At 41.4% G+C, this 22,821-nt stretch overlaps 1 protein-coding gene across 11 annotated transcripts in view; it reads right to left on the reverse strand.

The window, feature by feature from the left end:
• PTPRE (protein tyrosine phosphatase receptor type E) overlaps positions 1-22,821 on the reverse strand; it is a 318,077-nt gene that overhangs the window by 81,246 nt on the left and 214,010 nt on the right. For 9 of the 11 annotated variants that reach the window (XM_033941670.1, XM_033941667.1, XM_033941665.1 and 6 more), the window contains 6 exons: positions 14,309-14,393; positions 11,504-11,580; positions 11,002-11,038; positions 9,666-9,763; positions 9,396-9,422; positions 1,789-1,908 (listed from right to left, as the gene is read on the reverse strand). In XM_033941670.1, coding sequence (XP_033797561.1) covers positions 1,789-1,908; positions 9,396-9,422; positions 9,666-9,763; positions 11,002-11,038; positions 11,504-11,580; positions 14,309-14,393 — 444 coding nt within the window. The remainder of the gene's footprint in view (positions 1-1,788; positions 1,909-9,395; positions 9,423-9,665; positions 9,764-11,001; positions 11,039-11,503; positions 11,581-14,308; positions 14,394-22,821) is intronic. The other 2 variants (XM_033941674.1, XM_033941673.1) reach the window with 1 other exon arrangement.

Genomic DNA, 22,821 nt, shown 5'->3' on the forward strand with positions numbered 1-22,821 from the left:
ATTGATTGTGACCTTGGCTATTACGATGGATAAGAATTGGCTTCTGAGATTATTCTTTAAAAATAAAGAGAAAAAGTTTCTTGATCTAAAAATACAGATGTTCCCAGATTTGGCAAGAGATACACAAAGACGTAGAAAGGAGTTTCTAATATTAAAACCTGGTGTTTTGGCTCTAGGGGGAACTTTTTATCTTCGTCATCCCTGCAAGTGTATAGTTCACTATAATTCCCAGAAATATGTTTTCTTTGAGCCAAACCAGCTAACGGCCTTTCTCTCCTTGTCCCGCCTGGAGAAGGGGTAAGAACGAGGGCTTCAATAAATTAGACGCCTGAATATCAGTTTACCATGTACAGCTTATCTTTAATGAAATAAGTTTCTTTTAGTTCTGTTCAATATACATCATGGATCATAATTGTGGACTTGAGAGATTATACAAAAAATTTTCATTTTCTATGTAAATTTATGAGGTTTACTTCTTTGTTCATTTGATGTAATCACTTTCTGTACAAGATTTCATCTTGAATTGTAAATTTGAAATTTATAAATAAATAAATAAAAAAAAAAAAAAAAAAAAAAACAGTGAGGAACCGGAGGGTTTGAATTTAAAGTTAGACTGGAGCACTTTTTACTAAAGGATCATGACTGTGTCTCAATAATGAAAGCATAATATAGTAAAAATCAACTAAAAAACATATAAATAATAAATAAAAAACCAAAAAGAAGACGTAAACAAATACATAAAAGATTAAAGTTAATGTACAAAAATAAAAAACCAAAAAGAAGACGTAAACAAATACATAAAAGGTTAAAGTTAATGTACAAAAATAAATACAATAAACAATGAGAAGAATGGGACATAAGGAATATAAAAGGATCTAGTCACTTCAGAAACTCAACATACATTTGAATGAGTTTTCTCACTGTCACATTCAGTTTTTTACCTTCTTCTTGCCGGCGAACAGAAGGATATAGTATTTCTGTGTTTTTAATAGCGTCAGAGTACTGACGCGTTGACACTTCTGGTGGTGATGACAACACATCGGGAGCATTTAAATCCAGTTTGAACTCTTCAGGGCCATCTTTGGATGCAGGAGATGCGTTTAGCGTCCAAATAAAAGGTAAGTCCTGTTTTGGTTTTTATTGACGTCTTAAGAAGATGCATACTGGTCCAGTCTTTTTTCAAAACTTTAAGTTTTGATTCTGGTTTCAGTTTGATCGGATACATTACACCCTGAAGCAGCTGAATAGTGAAACACTGGCCATCGTCAGTGTACCGATCAACGAAGATAAGTTGAACTTTTTCATCTATCTCACAGTATCTTTCCTTGTACTTTAATACAGTGCAGTGCTTGGTTCATGCAAAGGAGGTTTTTTAGCCACCACCGCTATTCCACCATTGTGGAGGTGTGAGGGCCCTTGTCTGAGGCTATTTCCTCCGCCTTAAATTGACATTCCAACCTGCATTGTATCACTAATATACCATCTGACATTGTGCATCCTACCATTGTGGAAGTGTTACATTTTAGTAATTATGCCATTAAGGGCTCCTTTTACGAAGGTGCGCTAAGCGTTTTAGCTCACGCACCAGATTAGCGCGCGCTAGCTGAAAATCTACCGCCTGCTCAAAAGGAGGTGGTAGCGGTTAGCGCGCACAGCAATTTAGCGCACGCTATTCCGCACGTTAAGGTCCTAACGCACCTTCGCAAAAGTATTTGTTTTTCTATTAGTTTTTTTAAAAGCATAAAGATTTGCAAGAGTGAAAAATTTAAAGACACCATCAATACTTACTGGCTGTATACAAAACTTGCGAATGGTGTAGTCTACAAGGACTATGACATCCTCAACAGAAACGCGAATATTTCCATATGTCCAACATCCCTGGTCAGGCCAGTATTGATAACATTTATCCTGCAGGGCAGTAACAAAAGAAAGGCAATCCTGAAACACATGACTTTATTTATTTATTGGGATTTATTAACCGCCTTTATGAAGAAATTCACCTAGTGCAGTGTGCAGCAGGTATAATTCAACATAAAACTTACAATTTTGTTAACAGCATAATTGAAACTTAATAATAGGAGGGACTACCATGAAACAGTTTCAAAAATATACTTATTTAGAGCACTGAAATTCAAATGAGAGAGATATAATACATACTAAAAGGGAGACATAATACGCAGCATCTAATAAACACAAATCAGAACGTTCAAATAACACAGATATGACACTAATGCTTTTCTATAATAACAGCTTATCCTCTAGCCCAGTGATTCCCAACCCTGTCCTGGAGGAACACCAGGCCAATCGGGTTTTCAGGCTAGCCCTAATGAATATGCATGAGAGAGATTTGCATATGATGGAAGTGAAAGGCATGCAAATTTGCTTCATGCATATTCATTAGGGCTAGCCTGAAAACCCAATTGGCCTGGTGTTCCTCCAGGACAGGGTTGGGAACCACTGCTCTAGCCTATCCTTGGTAGATATTAGATAGGGACAACATGGGTGACCCTTATTTTGTGGTTGGCTCTTCAGGCAACAGCCAATCTTGTACTGGTAGTTATTTTGATTATTCCAAAGCAAGACATAGGGTAAGAGGATGCAGGGTATGAACTAAATCTTGAGTGTTCATCTATCCAAAATAGATCTTTGTAAAGGAAGGGCTGGGACTGCATGGATTACTAGTAGTAACATAGGGCTAAATGCACTAAAGTCAGCGATCGTCACTAAACCTGTTTTCACATCTTTAGCGACAATCGCTATTACTGACCCAATTCACATAAAAGCTCACCACATTTTTTTCCCCTCAATCACCCATTTACAGATCTGGCCATGCAAATTAGCTAAAACCCCATGCAAAGTAGCTAAGCGATTGATGCACTAACATTGCTTGGCTATGAAAAAAAAAAATACCCAGGGGTTTTAGCTGTTGGAAAATAGTGGGGAATCACTGGTGGCAGGAGGAAGTGGGCATCCTTCTGGCCTTTTTTTTTGGGGGGGGAGGGTAGAGGATGTTTTGGGGCGAGTACATGGTAGAGAAGTGGACCTTTGGTAGCAGAAGGGAGTGGGCATCCCTCCTTCCGTATCACTGCCGCGGGGGGGGAGGAGTCGCATTGGCAGGAGGGAGTGGGCATCCCTCCTATTGCATCACTGCTGTGTGTGGGGAGGGTGGGCATCCCTCCTGCCATTTTTGCTGACATGGAGGGGGAGGGGTCACGGTACCATAACAGCAGTGACAGGAGGCTGCTTCTCCATCACTGCTGTTAGGGCTCTGCGCATGTGTCAATTGCTCACTGAGCGATTGATCAGTCGCATTTGCATGCAAACTTGATAGCGCATCGATCACTGCTGGAGAATTGGCCAACAGCAATTGAGTTGGTATCTTTAGTGCATCTAGCCCATACTCAGACAGCAATTTTTGAATGGGCATGGATTTCTTCTACACTTCCCTACCAAATTTGAAAATTAAAATACCTTAGCTGGCAGGATCCCCAAATTCCACCAGCTGGAGACATCCTGAGCCTGCCACCCCCATTCAGAAAAGTGCAGCAGCCTGACAGCACTTTCAGCCATCAACGCTGGCATACTGAGTTCTCGCACTTGAACAGATATTTAGATCCCTAATAATTATGCATGAGAGAGATTTGCATGCATATTCATGATCCTGAAAATCTGGCTTTTTTGCTGCTCATAAAGACTGAACTTGAACAAGTCTGCGTTAGTGTCCTGTCTTGTCACAGGACAGCACCTGTTAATTTAATGCCATCAGCACGCACTAACCCTCAGTAAATGGCTCTCTACATTTGGAGATCCCACATACACAGTTATGACCACGAACAACAGCATTAGGCAAGACCAGTGCTAGAGGGCCAACAGGAAGGAAGGGATGGACAAAATTCTATAATATGGTTCTTGATGCACGATATTTCATAGTCAGACTTGTCTTTCAAAAACTAAGCATAGTTCAAAACAGTGTAAGGGCAACAATCAAAATTTAAAGCTGTTTATTTTTCTAGAAGCCCCTGACACTAAAGAAGAATGATCAGGACCTAGAAAAAGACAAAAGGTAGCATAACAGGTAATGTTCTACAGGGATCATCTTGACAATGGTGCCAACTTATTAAGGCAAAAAAAGAAGATCCAACAGATCTGCAGTGAAGAACGACAAACCAAGGATAAAGAAAAGTACTTCAGACAAGTGTACAAGATGCTGCCTTAGCTTTCTTCAGCATCCCATTCCGTTTCTGCACTACACCGTATACAGATCAGGCATATTTGTTGCGTTTATTTGATACCACCTTTTTATGGGACCCCTGAGGAAGATAGTGTTGATCGAATCACAGACCGTGTCGGGTCCCATATTGCTATAAGGGGTTGATTTGTACGCAACAATTTGTTTATTCGTTCAAAATAAATTTTGACTGCATCCTGTATACCTGTCTGCAGTCCTTTTCTTTGTCCTTGTCAACATATTAAGCCAAGGAAATGAATGGGTTTCAATATAAGAAAGGCACAGAAATCTTGAAATTTCAGGGTTCAGCACCAAAAAGCCACATTTGTGAAAAATTCTGCTGTTTTGACCTTCACAACAGTAAAGATTTGGGCACAGTCTGCTGCATGCGACATTCTACTCCAATTCAAATTTAATGAGTTGCTGTGATGCAATATCATGCAAAGCAATTCATTAATTATGAAATTAGCAAAATCCAAAGCACACAAACTACTTTATGGGCTGGGTTTTTGGTTTTTTTTAAAAAAGAATAATTAAACTTCAGTGAGATATATTTATCTTTTTCTGCTGACTTTCCTTTAGCAAAATCTTGCACAGAGGTTTGCTATTAAGCTTATTCCTATCCATAGTAAGGAATAGCTTTGCACACAGGCTGCTAACCCATGGGGAAACTGATAAATTAGTACACTAGCTTCAGTGTTTACTAGAAGTAAGAGAAACATATTTGTAGCTGAGAAAGATACTGGGTGTTAAAGAGAGAATAAAAGTATGTAGCTAGGTTAAATATTAACAGGAAAGCAGGAACTTTTTACAAGACTGAAAGCAAAAAACATTTTCTTTTGAAAAGCCTCTACAAACATTTGCTCTTACTAAAAGCCTTCCATTGAAGAACTGGCTAAAAACCACAAAATGAGACTTTTGTCACACGACAAATGTGAAAAATATTAGTGTTCAAAAAAATTACTTAGATGCTGAAAAGAAAAGCAGTGAGGCCTAGAGCTAGAAGATCTAATGTTTAGCCAGTGAGTGGATGCTGCTGCCTTTTAAAATCTGTGATATTTTGTTCTCTGAAGAGGTGACTATATAGCACATAGAGAGAGGCCCTTTTGGTAAGTGCACTGAGACTTAGGGCCTGTTTTACAAAGCCGTGCTAGCGGCTGCTGCGCGGTAACGGCCCCAAAGCCCATAGAGATTTAAAGGGCTTTGGGGCTGTTGCAGCGTGGCTTTGTAAAACAGGCTGTTAATGCGGGTTTAGCATGCCAAGAAACGCTTGCCACAAGACACAATAAAGCAAAGTAACTTACCTGTAGTAGGTGTTTTCCCGAGGATAGAAGGCATATATTCTCACATATAGGTCACATCACCAAGGAACCCGGTACAGACATATATCAAGTGCACTGTCACTTAAAAATTTTTAAAAGAGTATCCTAGGGTTGTCTAGAAAAACTGTGCGATTTGAAGTTTTTCCCATGAATTTGATTATGCTTATCAGAAAATATTTTTTAAAAAAAATTTTTAAGCTTATCCTGGGGTCCCTCAAAGCCATTGATTACATAAAGCTCTGTTTTTCTTAAAATTTGCTATAACTTTTATGTTTTCACACTCAGCAATGATACATTGATAAAATGACATTTTAAGTCAAGTCTGTTTTATTGAAAAAAAAATGATAAATCAGTAAAGAAATAACACTAGTGTCTCCAATATGCTTACAAGTGGAATTGGATTTCTTAGAACCCTGCTAATACAGTGTTACAATCACAAAAGAATCAAATAATGATAAAAATAAATTTTATGCAAAAAATCTAGCAGCATTTTACTAAGTGACTCTTCAATATTTACACTTTATTGTGGAAAATAACAGAAATTTAACATACTTTGTTAGTAGCTAAACACTAAAACCAGTGCACAGTGTAGCGCGAGGCCTTGTTGCAAGGAGTTGAACAGCATCGCAGGCTTTATCCTGACATTGAATGCTTGAGTGTTTGGCATGCCATCGGTAGATGACTACACCAAAATGTACATGTTTAGCTGTTAGAAAAGCAGTTCAGTAACAAAGCTAAGAAGCCAACTAGGGGAGGTGGGTAGGTTGTGATAACATATGCCTGCTGTCCTCAGAGAACACCTGCTAACTTTGCATTCTATGAAGACAAGCAGGCATTATATTCTCATATGTGGTACTCCCAAGCTGCTCATGAATCTGGATGAGGATAATAGATATATTAATATGATCCTGGCAAAAAACAAAGGATTGGAGGGAAAGTTGGCATTCAGCGAGTAAAAAGATTTTGTAGATCTGCTTGCCCAAACCAATTGACTTTTCTGGAGTTTTGCTCTAAACAGTGAGAAGTGAAACAATGAATAAGAGGACCAAGTAGTTACCTTGCAAATGTCTTCAATAGGGGTACCAACAAACAGTGGAGGTTCAAGAACAATGGTGTGCAATTTTTTTATTTTTTTTTCGTATTTAGCATGTGCAGCGTGCGTCTGTACTTCTATGACTTTCCTAGTGACTTTGATTTTATATGATTTTCCTAGTGACTGAATCTTCAGTTTCTTATTCATATGAGAAATTGTGATCATGAGTTACAAAGGCTCCTGAAGCAGGCCTTAGAGGTCGAAACACGTGAATGTCGAGCCAACGCACAAGACTGTGATTTGACTAATAAAATTGCACACTATCGTTCTTGAACCTCCACTGTTGTTTGTTGGTTCAGAATTTGTGTGCGGAGGTTTTTCTCCTGGTTTCTGCTTTTTCAATAGGGGTACAGCAGAAATGAGCTACTGAGACAGCCAAAGCTCTTACATTGTGGGCTGTCATTTGGCCTTGTAGCATCAACCCAATCTAAGTATATACAAAGGCGATACAGTCCGCCAGCCAAATACAGAGTTCTCGTGTCACCAGCCAAATAGAGAGGGTTCTCTTAGTAATAGAAACTCCAAGTCTGTTACGGTTAAAAAACACAAAGAGCTGGGAGGAAGTTCTATGAGATTTAGTTCAGTCCAAGCAAAATTCCAAAGCATGTTTGCAGTCTAAGAAGTGAAGAGCTGCTTCACCTATATAGGAATGTGGTTTTGGGACGAAAACAAGGAAAACTATGGACTAGTTGAGATGGAATTTCAAGACGAATGTAGGCAGGAATTTTGGATGAGTTTGAAGGACTAGTCTGTCATGGTAGAATCTTGTATAGTGTGGATATGGTACAAGTGCCTAATGTTCACTGACCCGGCGTGCTGATGTGAGATCTATCAGAAAGTCACTTTCCAAGTGAGAAATTTGAGAGAGCAAGTTGTGAGTTGCTCAGAAAGAGACTTCATATGAGCAGACAGTACCATGTTGAGGTAACAGGAGGAGGCTCGATAGGTGGTTCAGTGTGGTAAAGCTCTTTCATGAATCTGGATACCAAGGGATGAACAGATTTGAACTGATGGCACCAAGATATACTTGAACATAGTTATTTATTAGTCCAGAATTAGAGAGACAAAGAAGGTAGTCTAGAATGGATGGGAGAAGACATGTGACAGGTTCTAGAGAATGCAGTACACCAGGCAGAAAATCTGGTCCATTTGAAGAGATAGTAGAAGATTTTCTGGATGCTTCAATGACAGCAGAGACTGAAGCATAGAGAGTGAAGGCATTAACCTGCTCCATGAAAAAACCATGCTGTGAGCGCTAATGAGCGAGAGTTAGGACGAAGGAGAGAGCTGTTAATAGAATGGGAATGGCTGCAAGTGGCAGGGATCCTGGGTCAAGAGGTCTAGAAAAAGTTAGAACTACGGTTAACATGGCCAACAAGGTACTATGAGGATCATGGTGCCACGATCCTGGTGATGCTTAAGTAAAGTCCTCCATATGAGATGGATTAGAGGGAATGCATAGAGAAATATGTTCTCCCAATGGTGTTGAAGTTGGTCTGTCAAATCCTGGACATGTTTGTATTCTGTACTTTGTGTTCATTTTCCTAGGAGCCACTTGTACTGATAAGTGAGTCTTCCAATTTTTAAATAAAGTGTCCTTTATGACTTTGTGGAAAGGAATCTTAATGCACTCATTTGGTGGTGTTTCAAAGTCATGGAGTTCAAAAAGTTCAGAACGAGGTTCCTTCTCTGTTTCCATTTTGATGGGCAATGCCTGCCCCATTTGTCTTATGAAGCTCGCAAAGGAGATGCTCTCAGGTGGAGATGTGCATCATGGAGGAAAAGTCTGTAGGACTCCTGATAAGTATTCTGGCAACTCCTCACTTGAGTGGATAGATATATCTGAGTCAGATTCCTCAAAGTACTCTTTTCTAGGTATGTCAGGGACTGCATGTAGAGGAGATAGTTGACCCTACATCGAGGTGTGTTGAGGTGAAATGGGATAATTCTACCACCAATGACGACAGCAATGCCACCGCAGTAACTGATTTGCATAGACAATACCATTAGGCATATCCCCATTCCCCAATGGTAAAATTACTATGGAACATCTCAGCATGTCCTGTGGTATGCCATTTTTGCTGTGGTAAGCTTAGTAGAAGGGCCCCTTAATTAGTAAATAGATCCTACTGAGCATAGTGAGGTTTGTGTTAAATCACATTTAGTTTATCTATCTCCCACTCTAAAACCATCAAGATGGAACCTAGATGGATGAGGACAACACACATTAGTAAATCTAGCCCTGAATTTGTTGATAGACTACTATAATAGACTGTTTCAAGGTTTAAGTGAGTTACAGAGATTAATTAGATCAGGCTTGCTAAGAATTGATTGAATCCACTTGGTAGCACAAAGGAGAAAGAATGCTCTCTCAGACAAATTGGAAATGCATTTATACAAAAATAATTTACTGTTCAACAGGACATCAGGATTATGAACAACCTGAGAGAGAGGCTAAATTCTGTCCTAAAACTAAGGGGCCTTACTTACCTCCTTTTTTCAGAATCTAGCAGAGCTTTTCAGCTAGCCAAATACAGATTACTTCCAAACCTTAATTTATACAATCAATATTGCCTGCTTGTGCATGGGGTATAATTAGCTAGGTGTCATTCATGTTAGAAAAAAGTTTGAAACGTCAAGCTATGAGTGAGAATGGTTAATGACTGCGTATAAGGGTTAAATAATAGCAGTGAGAATATGAAGCTTTGAGGTACACTAGATTGGAGAAATTGAGGGGAAGATTTAAACTCACCAAAGGTGACCGGTTGGTGGCAGCCCTCTAAAATGAATGAAACCAAAATAGATACAAAAAATTATTAAATAATGACTACTAAAGATTATATACGTAATAGTTTTCTTGTTTTCACCCTCTCTCTATAGTTTTTTTGAGCACCACTTACAGAATCTAGTCCTAAGTGTTAGAGGGAAACAAACTTAATAGCATCAGTAACTAGGTGATTGTAGCTACCAACTTCTCCATGCTTGAGATGTCTCTCTCAAAATATGGAAATAAAGAGTTTACCTCTGTCCTTTCTTTCAAGTTTGTTAGCATGACAATTGTTGCAGATCTCTGTTCCCACACCATTCTCCAGAAATCATTAACTGTTTCTTGTTTAGGACCTGCAAACACAAAGCCATATCACATATCAAGCACATTAGACACCAAGCTAATTTTGGGATTACAGTGATACCTTGGATTACGAGCATAATCCGTTCCAGGAGCATGCTTGTAATCCAAAATGCTCGTTTATCAAAGCGAGTTTCCCCATAGAAAATAATGGAAACTCGCTTTGATACGTTTCCCCCCCCCTCCGATAACCGGCATCGCTCCCCCCCGCTTGCAAAGGCCCCCTCGCTCCAACCGACACCCCCTCTCCGCGCGAACCGGCCCCCCCACCCGAACAACTTAAACTTACCCCCCTCCCCGTCTAGCGCAGGCACAAATCGTGTGCCTAGAAGATCTCCCGGCTTCTGGCTTCTGCCTGCCTGCCTTGAGCATGCATCTGCGCATGCTCAAGGACTTCTAATTCTCCCTCTCGCCAAGAATGTGTTTTCCTTGTTGTTGTGGAATATATATTATTTTGTTTCATGTCATTCACAGAAGGATCCAATAAAAAGGTAATGAATTTGCAACTCGCACATGCATTCCTTATTTGTAGCAGGAGGAGGGGGACTTCTGTAAGGGGGAACCTAGATTTAGGCTCTAGGAAAGCATCTGTTTAAAGCCTATTACACAAAGAAAAATAGATACCTACTTCTCTTTATAGCAGATATTCTCAACTCAGTCCTCGGGACACACCCAGCTAGTCTGGCTTTCAAGATACCTACTGCCCCCATGGTATGCAAATCTATCTCGTGCCTATTCATTATGAATATCCTGAAAACCTGAGTGGTGGTGTTGTCCTGATAACTGGGTTGAGAACCCCTCCTTTACAGAAAAGTAGCATTGCTAAAGTGGCCGAAAACATGCTTATATTTAAGGTAAGAACACTTACAACAAGCCACAAAGCTTGTGTAAATGCTTTTACCTAGTCTGCAAAAGATTTTGTGTAGATTATACGATTTTATAATTTATGGACAAAATTATGCATTCTAACCATGTTCTGCCCAACCATCATTCATGTGAATGTGAAAAGTAAGGACAATCACATCTAAGCTAGAGCTCTCATATGTGCATTCACATATGTATATAAAATGACTAGAATACTGGTATACATGTGCATTCTTGCTGCCTAAAACTAAGCAGCTCCTTATAGAATTTTTGTGAAAAGATATACTGTACTAAGGAGCAACAATATCAAAGAACAGACATTCAAGAGAAGGTTATAAACACACTGTTAGATTAAAACAATAATTACCTTGAGCAGCTATAAATTTATTCTTTTCCTTGTAACCCTAGAAGATGGAAATTCATAATTATGGAGTGTCATGGTAAAATTTGTTGCCAGAGGATGTTGTCAAAGCAGTCAGAATAGCTCGGTTTAAAAAGGGTTATGCAAGTTTATGGACAAACAGCCCATAAACCATATATCTAACCCTGGGAATGAGCAACACAGAATGGAACTAGCACATCCTATGCTCTTACATTCTTATGTACTATTCTTTTTATCATCTTTATTATTGCTGCATTTTTGTCATATACAAAACCAGAATTATTTTCCTCAGCTTCATACAACATATAAACTGTCCCACCCCTCCCCCTCAACCTGCTGTTTTTCTCAACATCATATATATGATCGGAATGTCTCCCTCATCTCTTTCCTTACACACTAATTCTAAGATGTAGGGACAATATTTACTTTTTGAAATGCATTTCTTTGAACTACAGTACTTGATGTATCTGAAAAAGATGAAACTTACATCTATGTATGAGGCATTAATGAAGTCTGAGCATGGAACTCCCTCTATGGGAATCAAAATCACTCTGGAATGATCATCTGTGAAGAGAAGGCACACATGAGCAGAATCTCTTTTCTGGAGAATGTTACAGATATAAAATCTATTGTACTGTAGCTAAAGAACACCTTTGAAGCTGAAAAAAACCTTCTGTATTAGGCAGGACATGCCTTTGAGGTGAAAAAGAGAACACTATGGACATATATAGTATTTCTTTTGGGATCTTGTCAGGTACTTGTGACCTGGATTGGCTACTGTTGGAAACAAGATACTGGGCTTGATGAACCTTTGATCTGTCCCAGTATGGCCGTTCTAATGTAATAAAAAAGAAACAAATAATGACTATAGCAAAGGAAAATAGGGGCTACCAGCCACCTTTTATTTAGACTTCAGTAGGTGGTTCAACACTGCCGTGTTTTGCCATTCCTGACTGTATTTTTAAATTAACTTAGGCATCAGCAGGGCACCACCTGGGGTGGGGTGGAGGGGGAAGGGAGTTGCATTGGAATTTGATTCAGGGAATTTATGGATAGTTTCTTGAAGATTTTATTTTATTTGAATAATAGGTGGGAGGGAGGGGGAAAATATAATTGTACATTAATGTCCGAACGTTTATTGTGCTTGTCTTGTAATATTTTATGTATATGAATTATTTGTTGCACAATTGTAGTTTGAAAATTCAATAAAGATATACAAAAAAAAAAGAATTTCCCTGTTTGTGGTCACAGCCAATGCTGCAGTTTTCTAATAGAAAATATTGACACACTGTGACTAGTGCTGCTAGCGCAGCCTCCCCTTTTTCTCCGACTGATCTAATACAGATACTGTCTGTCTATCTTGTACGTGTTACGTTGAAGTATGGGGTGTACACAGAGTGAGGCTTAGGTATTGAATCATAGCAGGCTGTGGGATTGTGGTACCTTAAAGCAGTGGTCCCCAACCCTGTCCTGGAGGACCACCAGGCCAATCGGGTTTTCTGGATAGCCCTAATGAATATGCATGAGAGAGATTTGCATTTAATGGAAGTGACAGGCATGCATATCTGCTCCATGCATATTCATTAGGGTTATCCAGAAAACCCAATTAGCCTGGTGGTCCTCCAGAACAGGGTTGAGGATCACTGCCCTAAAGGACCACAGGGGTGTAAGTTAGGTACAGAAACATGGCCCATGTATGCCAAAAAGGGCTATGTTGCAGAGGATGCAAACCACACTGCAGTAGTGTCAGCACCAGCAGCCAAAGGCTGCTGCATTAGGTGTGCTGTGATTGAACAGTGATGAAACTTGGAGGTTGTTAAAAAACAGCTAGGTGGTGATACAGGAAAGAGTTAGTGTGAGTCAACAGGGATGGAGGGTGTGTGTGTGTGTAGACTAACTCTAAGTCAGTGGTTCTCAACTCTGTCCTGGGGACCCCCGAGCCAGTTCGGTTTTCAAGATATCCCTAATGAATATGCATGAGAGAGATTTGCATACCTGTCACTTCCATTATATGCAAATCTCTCTCATGCATATTCATGAGGGATATCTTGAAAATCCGACTGGCTGGGGGGTCCCCAGGACAGGGTTGAGAACCACCGCTCTAAGTGAAGACAGAAACCTCCTGTGGAGTAGAAGGGCAAACACTCACTCAGTCTTAATTTTATATATGGATAATAAATGTCATACATACATATTTCATTAAAACATTTTTCAGAACGATTGTTAAATACTGTTTACAGATTCAAGCATGATGGCTGCCACTGTACAGCAGGTCAGTTTGAACCCGTTGATCCAGTTCTGGTTTTGTCACCTTGTTTGCATGAATTTATTCTAGCTTGCTCACGTGTGAATCTGTAACATTCATGTGCACAAATGCTAATATAGTGATAGCTTGGTTTACGAGAAAAATTCATTTCAGAAGCATGCTTGTAATCCAAAGCACTTGTATATCAAAACAAATTTCCCCATAGAAAATAATGGAAATTCAGACGATTCATTCCACAACCCAAAAGGTTTGCTGTAAGGTGCTATAAGGAACTGAGAGGAAGTGGCGAGGGGTGTCCCAGGGGTGGATGATACCTGCCTGGATGATTCCCGGGTGCCGCAGCCTCTTCAGTAGGGTGACTTCCTTCAGCAGTATGTAGGTGGCCAGGCGCTGGCATCCCTCAGGGTCCCCATTCAGTTGGAGGCAGCGCCCCATGTCACTGCCCTCCCGATGGATGCGCTTCTGGGCGATGCCTCTGCCATCCACCAGTCTTCCTTTCCACACCACTTTGGAGAACCCCGTACAGTCTCAGGTCCCGTTGCCGGGCTCTCAGCTCCCGAAGTAAGCCGGCTGGTACGGATGTTTGAAGCACAGGCTGCTATATTTCAGACGAGCGCCGTCCCGCTAAATGATCACGTACACACGCGTTATGTGTAAACACGCACAATGTCGATGAGCACGGCACAGAGCACTCATCGACATTGTGAGTGCTTATACGAAATATGTGCTCATTTATCGAGACAAAACTCGTTTTACGAGTTAAAATTTGCTGGACTGTTTTGCTCGTCTTACAAAACACTCGCAAACCACGTTACTTGCAAATCGAGGTTTGATTGTATTCTATAATCTGAGTGCGCAAATGGGGTTCACATTTGGACAATCACGTTACAAAATAAGAGGGATACTGTATAAGTACATACCAACTTGTACCATGTATACTCTTAGGCATGACCTAAAAGCCCACTTAACCATGAAAATGTTTTATAAAATTATCCTCATTCAATAATAAAAATACAAAAATCTTACTAGGAAGAATGTTGGGATATCGATTCTTTTCTCTGTTTTCTTCTTTATTTGCTGCTTCGAATGATCCTTGTCCAGGTGGCAATGACTGCAAAAGTGCAATCTCAAGTCAGTGAAGATAAGCAGATGGCAACTTAACTAAATCCAACCCACAAATACATTCTGAACATTTTTGATTTTATGCAAAGTGACTTCAAATCATTAGAAGGACCAGGACTACAGCTTTCATCAAAGTATAGTGCAATGTGAAATGCTGAGTTGAAGAACTGTGACAAATTATGGGCTAGATTTACTTAATGGCCCGGATTCAGTATTGGGCGCCTGTTCTCAGAAGCCGCCTGCCACGATGGAACCGTTGATCAAGCTAAGTGGTTGCTTGTGACTGTTCAAAGTATAAGAACTTTTTCTATGCTAGTTTGCAGCAAAGAATTTTGTTTTTCACTGGAATTTGCAATATGCAATGATTGGGCGGTGAGGCAATTTTCTCTTGGGGCTGCAGCTCCATGTTGTTGCCTTCGTGTCTCTGAGAATATTTTTGAATTCTAAGTGTGTGTTCTAGAAGTTTTAATTTCACTATTACACTTATTGAGTGATTTTTTTGACTTCTGTATGTTTCCCTTTAATCCCTCTTCTTAGTAGAGTATCAGTTTTTGGTTTTCCGCATATATATTTGGACGCGATCAGTTTAGTGGCCAAGGCTCATCCCCCCCCCCCGCCCCCTGCGTGAAGATTACAGGCAGGAGGGATGTCCCAACCTCCAAATATCAGCGGCAGGAGGAGTGCCCAATTCCTCCTGCCGCCACCCCACTGACACATCCAGCAGGAAGGATGCCCAGACCCTCCTGCCTTGGTCATTATGGGGGGTGAGGGGTGTTCGTCAGGAGGGATGCCCAGTTCCTCCTGCCAGACAGCCCCCCTACCCCCCGTAATGACTGCGGCAGGAGGGATGCTGCCGGACACTTTCCACCTCCCGTAATGACCGCGCCCAGGAAGGATGCTGTCGGATACCCCACCCTCTGTAATGACCGCATCCAGGAGAGATGCTGCTGGACACTCTCCTGGTAATGACCGCGCCCAGGAGGGATGCTGCTGGACAGCCCCTTAATGACCGTGCCCAGGAGGGACCCCTCATCCCCGCATAGGTAGGCCACTAAGCCCCTAGCCGGACCCCCCTCAACCCAGCTGAAACCCCCCTAACCCAGCCAGACCAACCCCCACCCACACCTTTAGTAGTTGGCCAGCTGGCCGGACGCTTCCTCTAGTGGGCCGAGAGGCCCGCTTTCATCTGAATAGTGAGCCTATCCCTTCTTGGTGCATTGTGGGATGCACTGCGGAGGGGCCTAAGGGCCTGATTGGCCCAGGTGTCTAAGGCCCTCACATAGAAGGGGCCTTAGGCGCCTGGGCCAATCGGAATCTTAGGCCTATCTCCCAGTGCATTGTGGGATATGCTGGGATTGGCCTAAGATTCCAATTAGCCAGATCCCTTAGGCCTTCCCCCATAGGATCACCAAAAGATTTCAAGTTTACACATACTATTAATTTAAAGCACCTTGACCTGCTTATTCAGACTGGGTATTAAACATGAAAAATACAACACTTCAGGGATATATTTTAAAAACTCACTTTATTTGGATTGTTAACAGTAGGAAATTGTATAAATGAGAGACATGAGTAACACACTTGAGATTGTTTGCAGTTACTATATCAATTGGGCAGAATTGAAATTAACATATTTACAGGATTTGAAGAGCATGTCAGCCAACTGTTTTGAGAGCTGCAATGGAGGACTTCAGGGGCCATGTGTTGGAGACCACTGGCCTATTCTATAATGGCAACTGGATGCCCAGATTCCTTTACAGAATACTAGTTACACCAGCCAAAGAGGGTTGTGCTATTTTAGCACAAGTTCTCATTGCATAAAATGGGACCCTTTGCTAAAACAGCACAACTTGTGGTAACATAACCCATCGTAACAGTAGCACACATTGATGTGTACAAACATTCAAAACGCTTTAAAGTATTCTGTGGCAGCCTGTTTTTCATTCACTAATGTGTGTTTGGGCTTAAAGCCTTTGAGTAAAAAGACCCCTTAATAAGGTGTTTTGGGTCTGCCATTCTCTGAGCTGTGCAATGTATTAGCTGCCTCATTGCCTCAAACATAACGATCTTTTTTTCTAATATGTAAAATTGTGGGGAAACTATCCTGAGCTTAACAGAGTTTTTATGCCAGTGCTATCTAAGGGCAAGAAGCCCAAAACACCTGCCAGCACTTCCAGTCTCACTAGCATATTCTCCCAAATGCTTATCTGCTCTGACTCTGAGGGAACCAGAGGAAAATCTCAGCATTCACATTAGAACATAAGAAATGCCTGCACTGGATCAGACCGAGGTCCATCTTGTCTGGCGATCCACGCACGCGGTGGCCCATTTAGGTACTCCTTTTTGGAGACCCGGATTTCCCGTATCCCTCAATATGATTTGCAAGAAGGTGTGCATCCAACTTGTGCTTGAAACTTGGAACAGTAGTCTCCGCCACAACCTCCTCCGGGAGAGCATTCCAAGCGCCAACCACTCGCTGTGTGAAACAGAACTTCCTAACATTTGTCCTAAACCTGCTGCCACTCAGTTTCAGGCTATGACCCCGTGTCCGTGTCACCTCCGAAAATGTTAGTAATGCTGTTTCCTGGTCTATTTTATCAAATCCCTTTAATATTTTAAAAGTCTCTATCAAATCCCCTCGCAATCTTCTCTTCTCGAGGGTGAATAGTCCCAGTTTTCTGAGGCGTTCTTTGTAGTTCAAATTTTCCATACCTTTTACTAGTTTCGTGGCTCGCCTCTGCAGATGGGAAAAATGCCTATTACAAACCTCTCATGCCTTAGTAAGCTACAGACCACAATGACAATGTCTACCTCACTAAGCCCATTTGTGTCCAAATGAAAATTTCAAGAACTTTGCTAAACAATTTTTTATTTTGCATCCTTTACCACAACTTCCTTTCCAAGTAGGGAAAACATTCACCCACTCTTTTTCTTTATACCATGAGACAATTAAGGTACCTTTAGTGAGATGAAGATGAGGGTACAACAACCCCTCTGTTTTGTGTCATGGTTTTATTCGTTCCTGTGCCCCTTCATTCCCTCTTATTCTCACTCTGTCATACCCCAATTTTCTCTATGTGGGCTGTTCTCGTCCTTGCTACCATAATTGCAGACCTAAGTCAGCTAGCAGAGACCTGTATACTTTTTATTTAGTTTAGCTGTTTAGGAAAGGCAAAGAGACTCATTTTTCCACATTCACACTTTTTTTTTTTTACATTGATGCAGGTACATCTCATTGTTAACAATTACCCCATACTGTTATGAGCTCTCAACCAGCTATACAACAATACATAATAGTTGCCACCAAGGTCAAGGACTGCATAGGTCTGGAAACTGATTAATTTTCTTCTTTTTAAGTGGTTAACCTTGGATAAATTAGGTCTCGGCACTTTTGCTCTCTTGAAATGGGATCCTTTTAGAGCCCTCTGTGAAGTGTGCTCTTCCCAGCTCATGTGCCCAAATGGGCATCACAGTTTGAAATAAAACAAGTTGAAGAATTTAATCAAACAGAAGATCTGTGGGCGGGTGGTACAGAGAAGCAGGTGCTCGCCCTCATGAATAACGCAAACAAGACCAACATGTGATGTATCAGAGCACCAGACAGCAGTACGCAGATTTCCAGGCACAGAAGCTGGTTCTTGGCTCTCGCCTGAATACAATTTTCTGTTTGCCAAATGCAAAATCTCCTTGTTGATAGTGTTTGTATCCAAGCAAGGTACTATACGGTATGCGAAGGTCTTGTGTCATTCTTTTGTGACTTTAAAAACGAAACTAAAGCTAGTGTTTCTTAGTTACACAATTCTATCCACATAAAAAGACGTTTGTTTGTCATTTGACAATAATATGAATCATCTTAAGTGAGTTATAGGGCATTTTTGGAACAGGCTCTTAAGTGATATCATTTTAAAAACTTCTTTAAATTTCAAAGAATAACAAAATGTTACACAGTTAAGGGGTAAATTCAATGTAGGTGCCAAGTTAATATTCTATAACAACAGAGTTGTGTGCCAGACTTTAGGTGTGACCTTAGCTGGTGTAAATACAGCTATTCTATAAAGTGTGCATGAGAATAGTTGGAACGCCCCTGGGACACTCATGCCCCTCCCATGTTAATACCTCTATTGCAGCTGCATGTGAGAGACGCTAGGTGCATTATTTATAGAATAAGGGTGTAAGCACAATCACTTACCATAACAGGTATTATCCAGGGACAGCAGGCAGATATTCTCAACATATGGGTGACGTCATCCATGGAGCCCCGATGCGGAAAGCATCGCAACCAGACTTGCTTGAAGAACTTTTAGAAAGTTTGTGACTGCCGCACAGCGCATGCGCGAGTGCCTTCCCGCCCGCGTCTCCTCAGTTCAGATAGCTAGCTAAGAAGCCAACCAGGGGAGGTGGGTGGATTGTGAGAATATTTACCTGCTGTTCCTGGATAACACCTGTTACGGTAAGTAACTGTGCTTTATCCCAGGACAAGCAGGCAGCATATTCTTAACATATGGATGACCTCCAAGCTAACCAGCATGGGATGGTGGGAGTGATGGCAATTCAGGAGAATAAATTTTGTAAAACTGTCTAGCCAAAATGGCCATCCAGTCTGGAAAAAGAATCCAGACAATAATGAGAGGTGAATGTATGAATTGACAAGATTTCTTCAATAGGAGTAGATCTAAGGAGAGCTACAGATGCCGCCATGGCTCTAACTTTATGGGCTGTGACTTGACCCTCTAGAAGCAGTCCAGCCTGAGCATAGCAAAAAGAGATGCAAGCAGCTAACCAGTTGGAAATGGCTCGCTTGGAAACTGGATATCCCAACTTGTTTGGATCAAAGGAGACAAAAAGTTGAGGAGAAGATCTCTGTGGCTTAGTCCTTTGTAAGTAGAAAGCCAAAGCACACTTACAGTCCAGAGTATGAAGAGCTGTTTCTCCAGGATGAGAATGAGGCTTTGGAAAAATCACTGGAAGCTTAATGGATTGATATGAAATTCTGAAACCACTTTAGGTAAGAATGTAGGACGAGTACGGAGGACCACCTTGTCATGATGGAATACTGTGAAAGGTAGGTCCACTACTGAAGCTTGTAGCTCACTGACTCTGTGAGCAGATGTGAGAGCAATGAGAAAAACCATTTTCCAAGTAAGATATTTCAGATGAGCCGAAGACATTGGTTCAAATGGAGGCTTCATCAACTGAGCAAGAACAACATTTTTTAATTTAATTTAATTTAATTCTTATATACCATAGGTTTCTAAGCAGTTTACCAAAATGATGCATTAAAAGATACAATAAATAAAAATAAATAAGATAGGTACTTAGAAATTCCCTAACTGTCCCAAAGGCTCACAATCTAACTAAAGTACCTGAAGAAACAATTTATGAAAAGTAAAGATAAAAATATAAAGACAGAGGTAGAGATAGAGATAGAAATGAATATTCCAACAAGATGGCGGCCAGTTAGGTCATCTTCTGTGCTGTCTCCCTTGTCCTGCTTTTATTTTTGTTTTATTTTGCCTGTGTTGATTTTTCTTTTAAATTTCTTTTTTGTTGTTTTTTTGTTCTGTCTCTGCTGTTTTCATTTGGGACTTCCAGTCTCGTTGGTGTTTGCTTCTTTTGAGCTCACCTACCGATTTCCAGTTTGACAGTTGCTTCAATCTGGCAGCTGAGGGAGCCGTTGCCTGATGCCTGAATGGTTCTATGGTGGCGGTTAAGAGTTGAAGAATTGGGTCCTGTTTCTTTTCGTGGTGGATGGGAGAGTTCTGGCTTTCGGCTCCTTGTGTTCATGTCCAGCCACTAGCGGAGAGGAGTGTGGGAGCACTGCTTCGCCCCCTCCCGAACCAGCATAGGACCAGCTCCGTTGAATTCAAGCTGCAACAACGGCGTGCTGAGGGCAGATGAAGGCGGGAGCCAGCCCACGCCGCCACGGAGGGACTACATCGGACCGGCATTGAGATCCCAAATCACTGGAGGTAGTTTGAGAGGTAGCTTGACATTGAAAAGTCATTTCATAAATCTGGAAACTACAGGATGAGCAGACTCCCTTCTATAGGCTGATGGAAAGTAGCAATTGCACTGAGATGGACAATAATGGATGTTGATTTGAGGCCTGATTGAGATAAATGCAACAGGTATCTGGATTTTCAGAAGGTGTTTGACAAGGTCCCGCATGAATGACTACTTCAAAAAAATTGCGAGCCATGTGATTGAGGGTGAAATACACACATGGATCAAAAATTGGTAGGCAGATAGAAAGCAAAGAGTGGTGGTAAATGGATGGGTATGGCGGTATACAAAAATAAAAAATAAATAAATAATACTCGGACTGGAAAAGCATCACCAGTGGAGTGATGCAGGGTTTGGTGCTTGGGCCTGTGCTCTTCAACATATTTTAAACAACTTAGAAATTGGAACGACATGCGAGATGATTAAATTTGCAGATGATACAAAGTTATTCAGAGTAGTAAAGGGGCAGGAGGATTGCGAAGACCTGCAACAGGACATAAACACGCTCGAGAAATGGGCTGCGACATGGCAAATTAAGTTTAACATGGACAAGTGTAAGGTGATGCATGTTGGTAACAAAAATTTTGTACACGAATACAGGATGTCTGGTGCAGTACTCGGAGAGACAACCCAGGAAAGAGACTTGGGAGTACTGGTCGACAAGTTGATGAAGCAGTCCACTCAATGTGCAGCAGCAGCATAAAGGGCAAACAGAATGCTTGGAATGATTAAGAAAGGGATCACGAACTTGGAATACTGCGTCCAGCACTGGTCGCTGTACTTGAAGAAGGACACAGTACTACTCGAAAGGTTCCAGAGAAGACCGACTAAAATGGTTAAGGGGCTGGAGGAGTTGTCATACACTGAGAGATTAGAGAAACTGGGTCTCTTCTCCCTTGAAAAGAGGAGACTAAGAGGGGACATGATTGAAACCTTCAAGATAATGAAGTGAATAAACTTGGTAGATAAAGACAGGTTGTTCACCCTCTCCAAGGTAGGAAGAACGAGAGGGAACTCTCTAAAGTTAAAAGGGTATAGATTCCGTACAAATGTAAGGAAGTTCTTTTTCACCCAGAGTGGTGGAAAACTGGAATGCTGTTCCGAAGGCTGTCGTAGGGGAAAACACCATCCAGGGATTCAAGACAAAGTTAGACAAGTTCCTGTGGAACTAGAACGTAACGCAGGTAGGGCCGTCTCGGTTAGGGCGCTGGTCTTTGACCTGGGGGCCACCGCGGGAGTGAACTGCTGGGCACGATGAACCACTGGTCTGACCCAGCAGTGGCAATTTTTATGTTCTTATGTTCTTAGGTAATCCGAAATTGAAGACAAGGAGGTAGACTGAGGCTCCTTGTGATGAATGGTGCACCAAGCAGAAAATCTAGTCCATTTCTGGGTATAACATTGCCTAGTGGTAGGCTTCCTGGAAGCCTCTAAAATGTCCTTGACAGATTGAGAGAACTGTAGAGTGGCAGTTATGTTGAGAGGTACCAAGCTGTCAGGTGTAAAGATTGCAGGTTGGGATGAAGCAGAGACCCTTGACTCTGTGTAAGCAGAGATGGAAAAACTGGTAGAAGGAATGGCTCCCTGCTGCTAAGTTGAAGTAAAAGGGAGAACCACAGTTGTCTGGGCCACCAAGGAGCTATCAGAATCATGGTGGCATGTTCGTATTTGAGTTTGACGAATGTCTTGAGAATGAGAGGAAATGGAGGAAACACATACAGAAACTGATTCGTCCATTCCAGAAGAAAAGCATCTGCCTCCAGATGGTGAGGAGAGTATATCCTGGAGCAGAACTGAGGCAGTTTGTTGTTGTGGGGAGATGCAAAGAGATCTATGTGAGGAGTTCCCCACTGAGAAAAAATTTGATGGAGAGGTGATGAATTGAGCGTCCATTCATGAGGTTGCAGAAGACGACTCAATTTGTCAGCCAGACAGTTTTTCTCTCCTTGAATGTAGACCGCTTTCAGAAAGGTGTTGTGAAGAATTGCCCAATTCCAAACCTTCTGAGCTTCCTGGCAAAAATGGAGAGATCCTGTTCCTCCCTGCATGTTGACGTACTACATGGCTACTTGATTGTCTGTACGAATGAGGACTACTTGATCGTGAAGAAGATGCTGAAACCGAAGATCTGTGCTAGACCAATGCCCTTGAGTAAGGAGACCATTGAGATGAGCTCCCCAAGTGTAGGTTGAGGAATCTGTCGTGAGGATCTTTTGATGAGGGGGTGTTTGAAACAGTAACCTCTGGAGAGATTGGAAGAGAGCATCCACCAGTGGAGAGACAGTCTCAACAAAGGAATCACTGTAATGTACTGAAAAAGTGGGTCGAAAGCCTGCGCCCACTGAGATGCCAGGGTCCACTAAGGAATTCTGAGGTGAAGGCTGGCAAAAGGAGTCATGTGAACTGTAGAGGCC

The sequence above is a fragment of the Geotrypetes seraphini genome, chromosome 4, assembly GCF_902459505.1.
Source record: "Geotrypetes seraphini chromosome 4, aGeoSer1.1, whole genome shotgun sequence".
In the NCBI taxonomy this organism is placed as follows: Eukaryota; Metazoa; Chordata; class Amphibia; order Gymnophiona; family Dermophiidae; genus Geotrypetes; species Geotrypetes seraphini.